The following is a 15438-nucleotide window of genomic DNA, read 5'->3' as shown; positions in this document are numbered from 1 at the left end:
GTCTTCTCAGACAAGAAGGGGAAGGGGATCCAAGAATATTGACTCTTGCTTCCTAGGAAGAAATCTCAAAGCAAGAGAAGGAAGTGATAATTAAGAAGCGAGATCAAGAAATTACCTTTTTCATCTAGTAAGTAAAGGACTCCTTCCGGATTTTACTCGCTGGTTGTAGCTGACTATACAGGGCGGTACTCATCTCTATTTCAAGGCCACTGAACACCTTAACTGCTGAGCCATCATGCCTCCCCCATCTAGGAATTAGTATAAAATGTGTATAAATTGGGACAAATGTATTTTATTTGTTTACCTAATAAGCAATATCACACAAGTATTTTGTAGACCTCTAGAAAAGGTCTCAGTGTAAGAAAAGGCAGATGTGCAAGGTATTAAATTAGATATCTGGAAGCTGATGGCACCAGATTACTACATTTCATAAATTTCCTTCCTCTTAAATAAAATGGACAACAATTGTTCTTTTCTTACCACTTTATAGAAGTGATATCTTCTGTTATTGGTTGGTTGGTTGTGAAGTTGTGTCCGACCCATCAGCAACTCCATGGACAACGTTCCTCCAGGCCTTCCTGTCCTCAACCATCCCCCAGAGTCCATTTAAGCTCATACCCTACTGCTTCAGTGACTCCATTTAGCCACCTCATTCTCCGCCATCCCATTCTTCTCTTGCCCTCAATCTTTCCCAGCATTAGGCTTTTCTCCAGTGAGTCCTTCCTTCTCACTAGGTGGCCAAAGTATTTTGAGTCTCATCTTCAGGATCTGATTTCCTTCTAAAGAACAGTCAGGGTTGATCTCCTCTAGGACTGACTGGTTTGATCACCTTGCAGTCCAAGGGACTCGCAGGAATCTTCTCCAGCACCATAGCTCAAAGGCCTCCATTCTTTGGCGCTTAGCCTTATGGTCCAACTTTCACAGCCATACATTGCAACTGTGAAAACCATAGCTATCTTCTGTAGCTTTGCTGTTTTCCATATTTGCTAAACCTTTCTACCTTGGAACTGGGATGTGGGAATCACTAATACGTACGCCAGCTTTTTTTTCCTTTCTGTTGAACAGGAGGTAAAAATCTTTCACTATCCATTGGAGTTGCAAATGGGATTTGTTACCCGTTTGCCCAGAATGGTGAAGTTAGTTAAACAGCAGGAGAAAATTAGGGATTTGTAAGCTTCTTCTATGTTTGCCACTGATTGGTTAATTCATATAAGCAATAGCAATTAGACTTATATACTGCTTCACAGTGCTTTTACAACCCTAAGGGGTTTACAGAGTCAGCATATCACCCCTAACAATCTGGGGCCTCATTTTACCAACCTTAAAAGGATGGAAGGCTGAGTCCACCTTGAGCCAGACAGGATCGAACTCCTGGCAGTGAGCAGAGTTTGCCTGCAATGCTGCATTCTAGCCACTGTGCCACCACGGCTCTTTTATTAATAATACTTTCTCTCCTGACACTGCAATTGATTCATTTTTTACAGTGTAACCTTTTTTTCTTTACATACAAGGTGTAATTTATTTCACATTTTCCACTGCTTTTCTACATTTTGCTGACACATTTGCCTATTACTTCAATTTTGGGGGTGTGATGGATTTAATCAGTGAATTAAAATCGTGAATTAAAATCGTTTACCCTACCACCAACTAACACCGGCCCCCTACAGCTGCTCACAGGAGCAACCGCATATCCGCATGAGTCCCCTTTGGGGAAAAGGGCGGCATATAAATGTAATAAATCCAATATCAAAGGAAGGAAGAAAACCGGCTCTCATTCATTCATCGGAGCTCACGTTCACACTGGCAGGGGGTCCTGGGGTTTGAAGCATCCCCAAGGCCTCCTCCCTGCAGGCCTGATACAGGGAGGGCATGATCTGTCGGCTGAAGGTGGTACCCGATGGGATTTTATATTTGGGGGCAAGCAACTTCAGGAGGTGCTGGAAACCTGCATCCTCCACCATGCGGAAAGGCTGGTCGTCCAAAGCCACCATCGGATCCACAGCACGGGTCACTTCCAAAGGCTTTGGGCCGGCCTGCCTTTTACCAGCTGACTTCTTCTTCGTCCAGCCCTGCGGCACGACAGGCCCCTTCGCCTTTCTGCTCGCCGGCAACGCAGTTCGTGGCGCGTTAATGACCGCCGGGACAAAGTTGGCGTGATGCCGCTGCAGATGTTTCAGCAGCCCCGACGTTGAGTAACGTTTTGAGTTCTTTCCTCGGCTGATCCGTCTGTTGCAGTGATTGCAAATGCCGTAGCAGGGGTCCTCCGAATCCAACTGAAAGTGGTCCCACACCACGCTGTGCTCCGGGCTAGTGCGGGGTCTCTTTAGGGAGGGTGGCTTGCTTGAGGGGGGTTTCGGGACCCCGTGAGTGCCCTCCCTAGGAAAGGAATGTGGAAGGGGAGTTCTCTGGTATCTCTTCCGATGAACGTCTGCCAGCTCATGACATCCCTTTTCTGCTCCTCCTTGTGGCGATGCTCCTTGTGGCTCAGATCTTCCTCCCACCCTCTTGCCTTTTACAGGCACGTGGCTGTAGCTGGTCTGTGGCTCCATTCTGCAAGCATCTTCTCTTTCAGTTTCTCCATCCTGAGAAATCTCAACTTTGATGATATTTCCCATTTCGTTCCCTGGGGAAACAAAGAGGCGTGTTAATCATGCTGCTAAAGTGGGGGGGGGGGGCGGGGGTTCCCACCCAACCCCTGGGCTGCGGCCCAGTACTGGGCGGCATCCTGTTTGCAACTGTTGTGGCCCAGCAGGAGCCGTTGGAGCTGCCGATGGACTCCGATAGCGAGGACCCCTATGAGTCTGCTATGGAAGATGTGGAGGACCCTGGCAGGGTTCAGACTCAGAGCAGGGACCAGAGAGGCTGGTTGGCCACCAGGAGGCTCCTGAGGCATGGAGCAGTGGGGAAGATCAAAGGGAGTTTGTCCCTGATGCCAGGCAACGTAGGGCGGAGAAACGGAGGCAGCAGTTACGGAGACAGACTCATAAGAAATAATCAAGCCAAGGTGGTTGTGGCTTGGCTCCTCCCAAGAGAGTATATAAGAAGAGACTTTGGGAGGAGTCCTTTTGCAGGAACAACTGTTCGTACTAATCTGGAGAACTCTTTGTCTGGTCTGCTTTGTGTTCTCGTGTCTGTTGGAAGTCTGGGTTGCTGCCAACGTCTTGCCAGTGAGTTGTGTGTGGGCTTTCAGCCAACAGGATTATAATTGCTGTGAATAAAGAGTGGCAAACAGCTAAGCCTGTGTCTGTGTTCATTACCGGACAGGGGGGGCCAGAATAGGAACTGGAATGAGGGAACCAGTGTGAGTGCACAGCTCCATTGTCGCAAGCATTGCTCGTTCAATTGGAGCTGCGCACGCGCACCCACTACTCGCATAGGACGATTCCCCCCCCCACCTTTCCACTGGTCTGCAAAGCTTGGGGGACGCTGTGCTAAAGGACAAATGCGATGTTGTGGTTCCAACTTGCTTGTCAACTCTTGCAAAAAAAAAAAAAAAACTTAAGAAAATGAATAAACCCAAACAAGCAGTACAGGTAAGTCCTCGACCTATAACCACAATGGGGATCAACATTTATGTGAAGTGAAAAATTTGTTAAGTGGATTCTGCCCGTTTTGTGACTTTTCTGGCCACATTGGGGAAGTGAATCCCTGCAGTTGTTCTATGAGTCACACGGCTGTTAAAAGTGAACCTCTGGCTTTCCCATTGACTTTGCTTGTCAGAAGGTTGCAAAAGGGGATCGTATGACCCCCAGCTCAGTGCAACGGTCATAAGCAGCGGCCCCAAACTTTTTGGGCAGTAGGGACCGGTTCTGTGGAGGAAGGTTTTCCTGTGGACCAGAAAAGGCATAGTTTTGTGTGCTGACTGTGTCCAGGTCTGACACTGGACCAAGGTCATCCTAACAGGTGGCAGCTGGAGGAAAAGAGGAGGGACCAAGCAGCCTGCCAGCCACTTATACTGGACAATGTGACCGGTGACATCTGGGGAGGGAACCATTTGTTCTTTTAATTAGGCAAAAACCCACGGGAACTTTGAGTGAGTTTTCACTGGCCGTGCTGATATGATGTATCCAATAAATATGTTCTTGGAGGAATTCCTGCCTCGGAGTTCTGCTTTTGGCAGATGCGTTACTCGGAACGCTGACAATGAACCGCTATAAGTCGAGGAATACCTGTATTTGGTAGAGAAGAAGACTGCCTCACCTGAATTATCTCGGTTTGTGGTGTCGTCGGCCTCCTGCAGGACTTGCCACAGCATCGTCTTTTGTAGGCCTGGTTGGGTCAGGCCCTGCTTGACAATTTGCAGAGACCCTCCAGTTTCCCTGAAATCCCTGGATTTCTGCAAACACCAAGAGACGACAAACCTTTTCATATGTTGCAGTTTGATTGTCACCAAAGACACACCCTCCAATGGTGGAGCCAACAAACTAATCATCCTGTCCGATTCCACCAGGGGAAAGAACCCATATTAAGGCAAAACTTCAGGCTTCCTCAGAGCACATTGTTTTCCTCTAAACAACTGCCCTGATGTCTACAAACAATGGTCTATCTATAGGGAGTCTACATATAGGAGGAGGGACGCGGTGGCTCAGTGGCTAAGACGCTGAGCTTGTCAATCAGAAAGGTTGGCAGTTTGGCGGTTCGAATCCCTAGTGTCGCGTAACGGAGTGACCTCTCCTTACCGTACTTGTCCCAGCTTCTGCCAACCTAGCAGTTCGAAAGCACGTAAAAATGCAAGTAGAAAAATAGAAACCAACTTTGGTGGGAAGGGAACAGTGTTCCATGTGCCTTTGGCATTTAGTCATGCCGGCCACATGACCATGGAGACGTCTCCGGACAGCGCTGGCTCTTTGGCTTTGAAACTGAGATGAGCACCGCCCCCTAGAGTCGGGAACGACTAGCACATATGTTTGAGGGGAACCTTTACCTTATATATATGAGCCGCTGTGGCACAATGTTTAGAGTGCAGTACTGCAGGCTACTTCTGCAGTACTGCAGGCTACTTCTGCAGTTCAAATCTCACCGGGCTCAAGGTTGACTCAGTCTTCTATCCTTCCAGGATGGGTAAAATGAGGACCCAGATTGTTGGGGGGGAGAGATTGTTGGTTTTTTTTTGCAATGTCCCTGGGTCACGTGATCCCCCTTTTGCAACTCTCTGACAAGCAAAGGCAATGTGGAAGCCAGATTCACTTAACAACCATGTTACTAATTTAACAACAGCAGTTGTTACTCAACAATAGTGGCAAAAATATTGTAAAATGGGATAATGAGCCGAGGTGGCTCAGTGGTTAGAGTGCAGTACGGCAGGCTACTTCTGCTGCCTGCCGGCTGCCTGCAATATGGCAGTTCAAATCTCATCAGGCTCAAAGTTGACTCAGCCTTCCATCCTTCCGAGGTGGGTAAATTGAGGACCCAGATTGTTGGGGGCAATAGGCTGACTCTGTAAACCGCTTAGAGAGGGATGTAAAAGCACTATGAAGCAGTATATAAGTCTAAGTGCTATTGCTATAAAACCCATTTAGCAACGGTCTCACTTAGGAACAGTAATTTTGGATTCAATTGTGGTTGTTAAGTCGAAAACTACCCATACACCATAAACAAGGCACATACCTCTTTCCCATCAGTCTGGATCACTTCTTCAGGAGGAGTTAGCAAAAGAGAGACACATGGTGGTTTGAATCCATTGGCTACTAGGCAGAACAAAGAAAAGAAATTTTTAATAGGGAATTTCAAAATAGGAAGTGTTTTATTTGTTTACGTTAATATATATAATGAGAGGATAGGGGAAAGTTCTAAGGAGAAGGAGCTTCTAAATCAATGATGTTTTTGCTGAAGAGCTTCTAGTTGCTCAGGATTCAGGAGGAATCATAAAGGTATGTCTGAATGGCCTTGGGAGAAAGAAGAGAAAACCACAGAAAAGATATCTCAGTCCAAGGAAGAAGGGGTGTGAGAAACATTTTAGAAGCAGTGTTCCAATATCTCAGGGGTTGCCACAAAGAAGAGGGAGTCAAACTATTTTCCAAGGCACCTGAGGGTAGAACGAGAAGCAATGGGTGGAAACTAATCAAGGAGAGAAGCAACTTAGAACTGAGAAGAAATTTCCTGACAGTTAGAACAATTAATTAGTGGAAAAGCTTGCCTCCAGAAGTTGTGAATCCTTAAAGACACAGGAAGTCTTTAAGATGATGTTGGATAGCCATTTGTCTGAAACGATGTAGGGTTTCCTGCCTAGGCAGGGCGTTGGACTAGAAGACCTCCAAGGTCCCTTCCAACTCTGCTATTGTATTGTATTTTATTTGTGTAGAACCTACCCTCTCTAATGTTAGGCCTGAAAGCCATCTTTTGCACTGGGCCTTCCGGCCTGCCACATTCAACGCTGTGGGGAAATGGAAGGGTGGATTATACGGAGTATGGGAGATATACAGTCATAATAACATTCCTTTCTCAGAGAGTCAAGGACATCTTGCCCTGCATCTTGAGGGGCATGACTGGAAGGTATCTCCAGTTGGGATGATGCCCGATTGGACCGTGTGACAGATATGTGGTCACAGACCATGTGACCCCATGCTAAGCAGGGGCTTGGATTTTCATTTGGGTGGGGAAAACCCAGAAGCTTTCAGATTTGGGTTTATCCCAGATGTGACAATAGGACATCTCTAGTAAATTGGAATGTTCAGGAAGTCGAAGCCTCAGAGTCTTCTTTTGTTGGGGGCATTACTTGGAACCCTGACGCCTAGTTTTCCAACCAGCTTGGCAACCCGTTCATGTTTAGGGACAGTTGCAGTGTCCCAGGATCACGGGATCCACTTTTGCGACCTTCTGACAAGCAAAGTCAACAGGGAAGCAGGATTCACTTAACAACTGTGCTACTAACATATAACAACTGCAGTGATTCATTCAAGAACAGCGGCAAAGAAAGATCGTAGAATGGGGCAGAGCTCATTTAACAACTGTCTTGCTTAGCAACATAAATTTGGGGGGGGGTCAATGGTGGTGGTAAGTTGAGGACTACTTGTATATCAAAAAGTAACCGATCAATTTATATCCTGCACTCTTTGCAGCAATGATCGTGCACGGATTATTGTTCTGAAAAAAATCCTTCAGAAAAATGAACCGGGCCATCTAAGAATTAAATATTGAGAAAGATTCTGATCAGGAAGACATGCTTAGATACCGAGTTGGCTATTGCTAAGGTTCACAGAGAGCCTTAGCCTCCCACAAGGAGATGGCAGGTTAAAAAAATTTGATAGGTTGATAAATACATACACGCATTCATAATTACCAAAGTTTTACAGGTCTGACCAGATGCAAGGATAGAACATAAGGGTGCATTCAGTTCTATTAGGACTCCGTTGGGGCAACTTTTCTGACTCTCGACTAACGACTAACATTGTCCAAATTATCTCCTCCACAAAGCTGAAGCGGTTGAAGGGATTTTGCCCCCTCCCACCCACACCCCCAATTGGGTCACCCATAAAAACTCACAAAAGGAAAAGCAGAGGAAAATTTAAGAGCTTCTGATTTCTGACCCAGCAATTTGGCATCCACATCCGGCTCAGGTTCACCGCAGACTGGCCCCTTGGGGGCCTTCGAGGCCTCGTTCTCTGCTACTAGGAAGTCCACGGGCTCTTCTTTTAATGGACCCTGAAACAGGAAACAGAATGGAGATTCTCAGTCATCCCAGGTTGAGGTTATCCCAAAGGTGCTTTTTTTTTTTCAAGGGGCAACTAGACTTTTCAGGCTTTTTCCTTTGAAGACGTTTTGCTTCTCATCCGAGAAGCTTCTTCAGCTCTGACTGAACGGTGGGAAATGGAAGGATTTATACCCCTTGCGGACAAAAAAGAGGCCTTTGTCTTTTAAATGCAGATGGACTGCTGAATGTAGTCCTGATGGGGCTACACCAAGGGTTTGTTTGTTTGTTTGTTGGATTTATATGCCGCCCTTCTCCCAAAGGACTCAGGGCGGCGTACAACATTAAAAAAAACACATATTACAAAAGTTAGAAGAAAATTAAATTCAGCAGGTTCTGGAAAACCGGTAGTGGAAATGTTGAGTAGTTCGGAGAACCAGCAAAGGTCACCTCTGGCTGGCCCCAGAGTGGGGTGGGAATGGAGATTTTGAAGCATCCTTCCCCAACCACGCCCACCAAGCCACGCCCACAGAACCGGTAGTAAAAAAAAATGAATTTCACCCCTGGACTAGACTAGTCCTGGTTTTGAAGACTGCAAAGTCCACATTTTGGACAGAGAGGACTACTGATTTGAAAGAGGGGCAAAAGAGGCCACCTATGTCAAAATTGAACTGCGTTCTCTCAACAGAGGGGGAGGGATACGCCATCATCTATCTCCAGTGTACAGCACAGTCCTGGGCGACACAAGTGGCCTCAATGGCTCTCTAAAGAGAATGCAAATGACCAGCTGTCTGCAAAGGGCATAAATCCTTCCATTCCCCACCATCCAGTCAGAGCTGAAGAAGCTTCTTGGGTGAGAAGTGAAATGTCTTCAAACAAAACCATTTTTAACATTATTTTTCATGAGGCTCTTTGAAAGTCAATTAGCTGTCTAATTACAAGGATGAGATTGCCAAGTCCCTTCTACCAGTGCCAGGATATATTTGGGACAAAGCACAGCAGTACAATTTATTACCGCATTAACACGCTTTATTTTATTTATAAGTCTTCTATAGTAGTCCACCTTACGCACCATAAACCTGGGTGGCTTACAAATATCCTCAGTTGAATTTTGCCAATTCGATATGTGATTAGCAGCTGCTGTGCTGTCCTGCTCCCTCACACACATAACTGTGGTGTAGTGAATTTATTAATACCCCCCCAGAAATTCCGTTCACCAAAAAACCCAGAACTGTCTCAATGAAGTCCACCCACAAGCAGACCAATGTTAACCCCCAGAGCAATGGCACAAGAATCCCCAAAGAACTTGAAAACTCCATAGACTAAATAAATCCACCAGGCAAACTTAAAATCTATCACCAGGCAAAAAAACTCCAGAGTTTCCAAGACAATCAAAGTCAAGGCATGATGGCGTCAATCTAAAGGGAGGCGGGAATCACAAGAACTGGAAAGCACACAGCTAGAAAACAAACACATTGTTCCCAGCAATGGCTCCCTCTTTCCGCGGTGCTAAATAGCCAGCTTCCAGTGCAGCCGTATCAAGAAGAGTAGCGAGAGAGGAGGAATATATCCATTGGAAAGCTGCAGGTCATAGGCCTAGGAGTGGGCTTGCAGGCCTCACTGAACCAGAGTTTTAAACTGGCATAATTGCAAAATGTACCAGACCTATTTGCTGATTTGTATGCTGCATTTTCTGCAAAGTTTGTACTTGTACGGATATATTGAGAGCAGGAAGAATGAGATGGTGGGAAATGAGGAACTGAAAATTGTTAGGAATATAATCTAATGGTTGGGTTGGCAATATATAAATCATGTAACAATGTTGTAACTGTTTTTTTAAATCATACTGTAAAAAGTGATTGGTTGCTGTTTCCTCAATTGGCCATAAGAGGGAGCCAGAATGACTGTTAGCTCTCTTTTTTGTTAGATGCTGGGCTGATCTGACCTGAGTGTTTTTGGAAGCTGGCTGTTAGAAAGTGCCGTGAGCTATTGTAAGTTTTGCAACTGCTAGCAAACTTTGAGTACCAGATTGTTTGTATGATTATGGACTATGTTATTTGGATTATCCCTTAACTGAAAGACATTGATGACTGACTGAATTATCCGTGTATGATTTGGACTGTTTGATGGACTCTGATACCTCTATTTCCATGAAAGTAAAAGCCTATTTAAACGGCAGTGTCTCTGTATGCTGGTTTGTGTGTTCTCCAACGCAACTCTCCCAACGCTTCTCTGAACGCACTCGCTCTCCCAACAGGGAGCTTTCCTAACAAAAATAATAAGTGTCTGAGAGCTTCAAATGTACACGGGTGTTTACAGAAATTGATGGTCAATAAGAAAGTATGAGGAAGTGAAACTATGGAATGCATAGGTCAGTAAAAAAGGAAGGTATAAGAAATGTGGCTTGAGATGAGAATGGTGTCCTTTGCCCAATAGCAGTAATTGTAGAACCTGCTATGTGTCATTGGACCCCATTGCAATGGTTTAATAATGTACGTTTTGCTGTGGAATTGCATTGCTATGTTGGCTATTCATGTTCCAAATGGCTCATGAAATAACCTAAGAATCTTAAGAGTGAGATTTTTTTTGCTTGTGGTTTGTCTGTTTTCCCCTTTATTGGGATATTTTTATGACAGTAGTCTGGCTGATTTCAGCTCCTGCCTTTTCTCTGCCCTACGTGTTCTCGGATCAGGGGTAGAAGGCAGCTCCTCCCCCTCCCCCTTCTTCCCCGGGGACATTAAATTAATCAAGTTTAATCAAGAACCTGATTAAATTAAATTAATCAAGGAGAGAAGCAACTTGGAATTAAGGAGACACTCCCTGACAGTGAGGACAATTAACCAGTGGAACAGCTTTGCCTTCAGAAGTTGTGGGTGCTTCATCGTTGGAAGTTTTTAAGATGAGACTGGACAGCCCCTTGTCTGAAATGGTATGTCTATAGGATCTCCTGCTTGAGCAGGCGGCTGGACTAGAAGTCCTCAAGGTCCCTACCAGCTCTGGTCTGATTTAATGATTGACTGAAGTCTGCAACTGTATGCTTTCCCTATCTGGAGCTTCAGCCACATTGGGTTGCTCAGAGCCATCAATTAACTCGGCTCCTGAAGAACAGGTTCCTCCTACAGCTCAGTTTCTGAAGAACTGGTACATCCTCCCTCCCGCCCCCAGGTGAAATCTTAAAATTGGTATCTGGGGAATCGTCCCAGGGAAGACACCACAGCTACTGGCTCACTTGTTTACAGTTAGACATCAACGTACAAGCATTCCTTTAATGACTGCTCAAAATTACAACAGTGTTAGCAACAGTGACCTCCGATTGGTCCTTACACTGACAACTATTGCAGTTCTATTGGTCTGATCAAAATCTGTGTGCCTGGCGGCCACCGTGTATTTTTCATGGTCCCAGGGTCATGTGATTGCCATTTGCAACTTTTCCAGGGAGTGATGGTTCTGGCAAGGGAAGTCAATGGGGGGGAAGCCAGATTCGCTTATCAACCACAGGTCCCTGAATTGCCATGGCAAAGGTGGCCATAAAATTGTGTGCGAGTCATATAACGATTGCACTGCTCAGCAACAGACGTCCTGATCCTGGTTTTGGTTTTAAATCAAGGACCACCTGTACTGTAAGAATTCAGCCTCCCTGGTTCCAAAGTCTGGGCCTTAGGATGATACGTAACTAATTTTGGCTTGTCCACAAACTGTGGTTGTATGAATGAGGACAGCTACCCCTGACAATTTCTACCCACAATTTCTGCTCAGTATTCAAAAAGGCAAGGTTGAATTGCATTGCACAGCTTTAGGAACATTTAAGCTTCAATGTCTTTGACACACAAAAAATAGTAAAAGAAAGCATAGTGTGTTTGTGTGAATACACACATACATGCACATATACAAGATAAATATATTTTCTAGGATTCTAGCAATTATATGTCATCAGTTGAAGGTAGTCCTCAACTTATGAGCAGAACTGAGCCCATAATTTACAGTATGTAGCTAAGTGATAAATTTGTTAAGTGAGTTTTGCCCCCTTTTCTTGCCACATTTGTTAAGTGAATCACTGCAGTTGTTAAGCTAGTAACAGAGTTATTAAGTGAATCTGGCTTCTCCATTGATGTTGCTTGTCAGGTCGCAAAAAGGGATCGCATGACCCCGGGACACTGCAACTATTATAAATGTGAGACAGTTGTCCAGCACCCGAATTTACATTTGGATGCTGGACAACTGTCTCACACGGGGATGCGGTCACATTCGTAAGGGTGACAAATGGTCGTAAGTCACGTCTTCCAGTGCCGTTGTAACTTCGAACTGTCACTAAACGAACAATGTTATAGGTCGAGGAATTCCTATATTTTTTCCTGATAAATTACTGAAATCAAACCATTCTTGAAATGAATTGTTTACAAATAATGTTCTTCCAAAGATTAATTATCGCCAGAGAGACATTGCAGACATGTTCTTCTTTAGAATAATCGTTAATAAATAACATCTCAAATTATTCAGGGCTCTCAAGTTTCAATTAATAACTGAAGATGATTCAATGCCAAAACTGTGCAACCTGTTAGAAACTTGAGGATCTGGATAGTAAAACCTACCTGAGAAATCCTGGTTTTGGCCCGCTGTTGACTCATCAGGAAGTCCTCCACCAGGGCCACCGCCTGGGAACACGACTCCGGCCTCCTGGCTTGGATCCAACTCTGGAGCTCCGGTGGGAGGCTAGCCAGGAACTGCTCCAGGATCAGCAGCTCCAGGATCTGCTCCTTGGTGCGTCTCTCCGGCTTCAGCCACTGGCGGCAAAGATCCTGGAGTTGGCTGTGGATCCTCCGGGGATCCTCTACCACTTGGCAGCAGAATTGCCGAAAGTGCTGCCGCTGCCTCTCCGTTCTCAGGGCTTCCCCCCGTAAGATGGCGGCCTTCACTTTCTCATAGTTTTCCTGGTCTCTGGCTTCCAGGCCTCGGAAGGCCTCTTCTGCCTCTCCGCTCAGGGCTGGCAGAAGATGGGCTGCCCACTGGTCCCGAGGCCATCGGCAAGCTTTGGCCACTTGCTCAAAGGAGGCCAGAAACTCCTTGGTGTCCTCCCAGGGAGAAGCGTCGGACATCCCAGAGCTTCCCCGTCCTGTTAAAATGGGCTGCAGAGATTTCAGGAACTGCTGGAGCTGGGCTTCCCAGCGCTCCTGCATTCCGTGAAAGGTCTCCCTTTGGCAATGTTGTGACGCTCCCCATCCCAGGCGCTCCTTCTTATGCTGGCGATGAATTGTACTGGGGTTTTCTTCTGTTCCTTTTGGCTCCCGATCTGTCCCTGCAGCTCTTGGCTCATTCATTGCTTCCTCAGCAATGGCTTCTCATTCAAGACATCATATTTCAGTTAGATATCTGAGGGAATTTATACATACAATTATAAAATGCAGTGGATCTTTGTGATCTGAGTACCAATTACTAAGCTATCTATTAGATTGTGAATTTTTTTTTAAAAAATTGTTCATGTTTAAATAAAGTCTTTTATTTGATTTGGGGACCCAGTTTGTTGAGGGAAATATGCTGACTCTGTAAACCGCTTAGAGAGGGCCGTAAAGCACTAAAGGTAAAGGTTCCCCTCGCACATATGTGCTAGTCTTTCCCGACTCTAGGGGGCACTATTCATATCTATTTCAAAGCCAAAGAACCAGCGCTGTCTGAAGACGTTCCCATTTTTCTACTTGCATTTTTACATGCTTTCCAATTGCTAGGTTGGCAGAAGCTGGGACAGGTAATAGGAGCTCACTCTGTTACGCAGCACTAGGGATTCGAACCGCCGAACTTTCTGATCGACCAGCTCTGTATCTTAGCCACTGACCCACCGCATCCCTATATCTTCAGACGCACTATGAAGCGGTATATAAGTCTAAGTGCTACTGCTTTTTTTTTTTCCATTTTTCAATTTTCCAATCGGGAAATAATTACTTTTTATCGCATGATTTTATCCAAACAAAGATTTAAAAGAATCACCCTTAACCATGGAGGATTCTGGGCGAAATCTTCCCACAATTGAAAACAGAAGCTTAAAGGAAGCTACTTTTGTTCTCCGAAATATAAAAGAAGAAATGATACAATTTAATCCAGAGCAACTAAGTCATCATTAAATCCTTTTACCAGCCGGTCCTATCACATGTACCCATTTTATTCCCACTACTCTTTCATTTTTTGTATCTCACGTATTTAAAAATGGATGAGGTGCCATTGCACCACTGTGCACGCAAGGACTCTAACAGGGCATCTTGATAAGTTAGTACTGTTGATAAGTTAGAATAGGCAGTCCTCGACTTACAAACAGTTCATTTAGTGAACGTTCAAAGTTACATCACTGAAAAAAGTGACTTGTGACCATTTTTCACACATACGACCATTGTAGCACCCCCGCAGTCACATGATCAAAATTCAGATGTCTGTCAACCGATTCATACTTATGACAGTTGCAAAGTCCCAGGATCATGTGATCATCTTTTGAGACCTTTTGACAAGCAAAGTCAGTGGGGGAAGCTAGGTCTACTTCATCAACATATTACTAACTTAACAATTGCAATGATTCCCTTAACGACTGTGATAAGAAAGGTTGTAAAATGAGGGGGGGAACTCACTTAATAAATGTCTCACTTAGCAAACAGAAATTTGGGGCTCAATTGTGGTCGTAAGTTGTAAACCTGTTCTTTTACATGACTCGGGCTTCTCCATTGACTTTGCTGGCCAAAAGGTCGCAAATGACCCCAGGACATTGCAACTCGTCATAAATACGAGTCAGTGGTATGAATTTTGATCACATGATCAAAAGGGTCACAAGTGTGGAAAAACGGTCACGAGTCACTTTCTTTCAATGCCGTTGTGACGTTGAACGGTCACTAAATGAACTGTTGTAAGTCGAGGAGTACCCCATGGAGAAGGAAATATGGCTCTCCTAATCATCTCCCCTCAAAGTCTGAGTAGCTGCTCCACAGGTACCTCTTTCCAACGCCGCCTCAAGGGTCCTAAGTGTGAAAAAAATGGCCACCAGTCATTTTTCCCAGTCATGTTGTCACTTTGAACCGTCACTAAACGAGTCCCCGGCTTTATCCCACCTCAGCTGAACCAGACCGGCCCAACGCGGCCCTCAAGCCTGTCAAAAGGCCCCTTCGGTCACCCAAGGAAAGGCCCGGCGCCCTCGACTCTTTTCTCTCCACCCCGCCTGAGGTGTTCCGTGAAGGGAGCCAGAGCGACAGGGGAGTCCGCCCCCCCACCCCCCCACCCCCACAACCGTACCGGAAGTAGCCAGGAGGCCGGCGGAAGTCCAGGCCGCTGCCTTTCCGTCTTGTCGGCTGGGCAGGAGACTGGGGACAACGGCCGGGAATCTTGACTTGGCTAGGCGATTCCTTCCCAGCTAGAAAGGAGCCGCTCCGGCAAACAACAGGAAGTGAGAGGCATTTCCGGAAGGCCCGCTCTGCTTTTTCATTGGTCCTTTCCCTTCCGCTTTCTGCTCACGGGCTTAGTTCTGCGCGCGATTGCCCCTAGCGGTCGTCTCCTGCATGACCCGCCCTTGATAGTCTTGTAGGGAAGCTAACGCTGGAAGTTTAGGGAGGATTGAAAGCTCCGGTTCAGGCTTCTCAGCTTGGCTTCAGACCGTGATATCAATCAATCAATGAACAATCAATCAGAATAGAGCTGGAAGGGGCCTTGGAGGTCATCTACTACTCCACCACCACCCCCTGATCAAGCAGGAGACCTATAATCTTACACCATTTCTGACAGATGGCAGTCCAGTCTCTTCTTGAAAGCTTTCCAATAATCAAGCTCCCACAACAACTTCTGCA

At 45.7% G+C, this 15438-nt stretch overlaps 1 protein-coding gene across 2 annotated transcripts; it reads right to left on the bottom strand.

The window, feature by feature from the left end:
- Positions 1 to 276: 276 nt before the first annotated feature.
- On the bottom strand, positions 277 to 15037 carry LOC148047354 (uncharacterized). Of its 2 annotated transcripts, XM_087711484.1 has the most exons (6): positions 14891 to 15037; positions 12217 to 12994; positions 7527 to 7641; positions 5608 to 5684; positions 4201 to 4336; positions 277 to 2623 (listed from the first exon to the last, which is right to left on the bottom strand). In XM_087711484.1, exons 2-6 carry the CDS (start codon positions 12940 to 12942, stop codon positions 1776 to 1778), a joined length of 1902 nt encoding a protein of 633 aa, XP_087567610.1. In that variant the 5' UTR covers positions 12943 to 12994; positions 14891 to 15037; the 3' UTR covers positions 277 to 1775. The 2 variants fall into 2 exon arrangements, with proteins under 2 accessions (XP_087567610.1, XP_087567609.1); XM_087711483.1 differs by lacking the exon at positions 5608 to 5684 and having other exon boundaries at positions 7483 to 7641.
- Between the last annotated feature and the right edge of the window lie 401 nt (positions 15038 to 15438).

This window comes from Thamnophis sirtalis, unplaced genomic scaffold, assembly GCF_051295495.1.
Source record: "Thamnophis sirtalis isolate CommonGarterSnake01/CBP01778 unplaced genomic scaffold, rThaSir2_p1.2 scaffold_3, whole genome shotgun sequence".
In the NCBI taxonomy this organism is placed as follows: Eukaryota; Metazoa; Chordata; class Lepidosauria; order Squamata; family Natricidae; genus Thamnophis; species Thamnophis sirtalis.
This window is presented reverse-complemented; position numbering and strand designations above follow the sequence as displayed.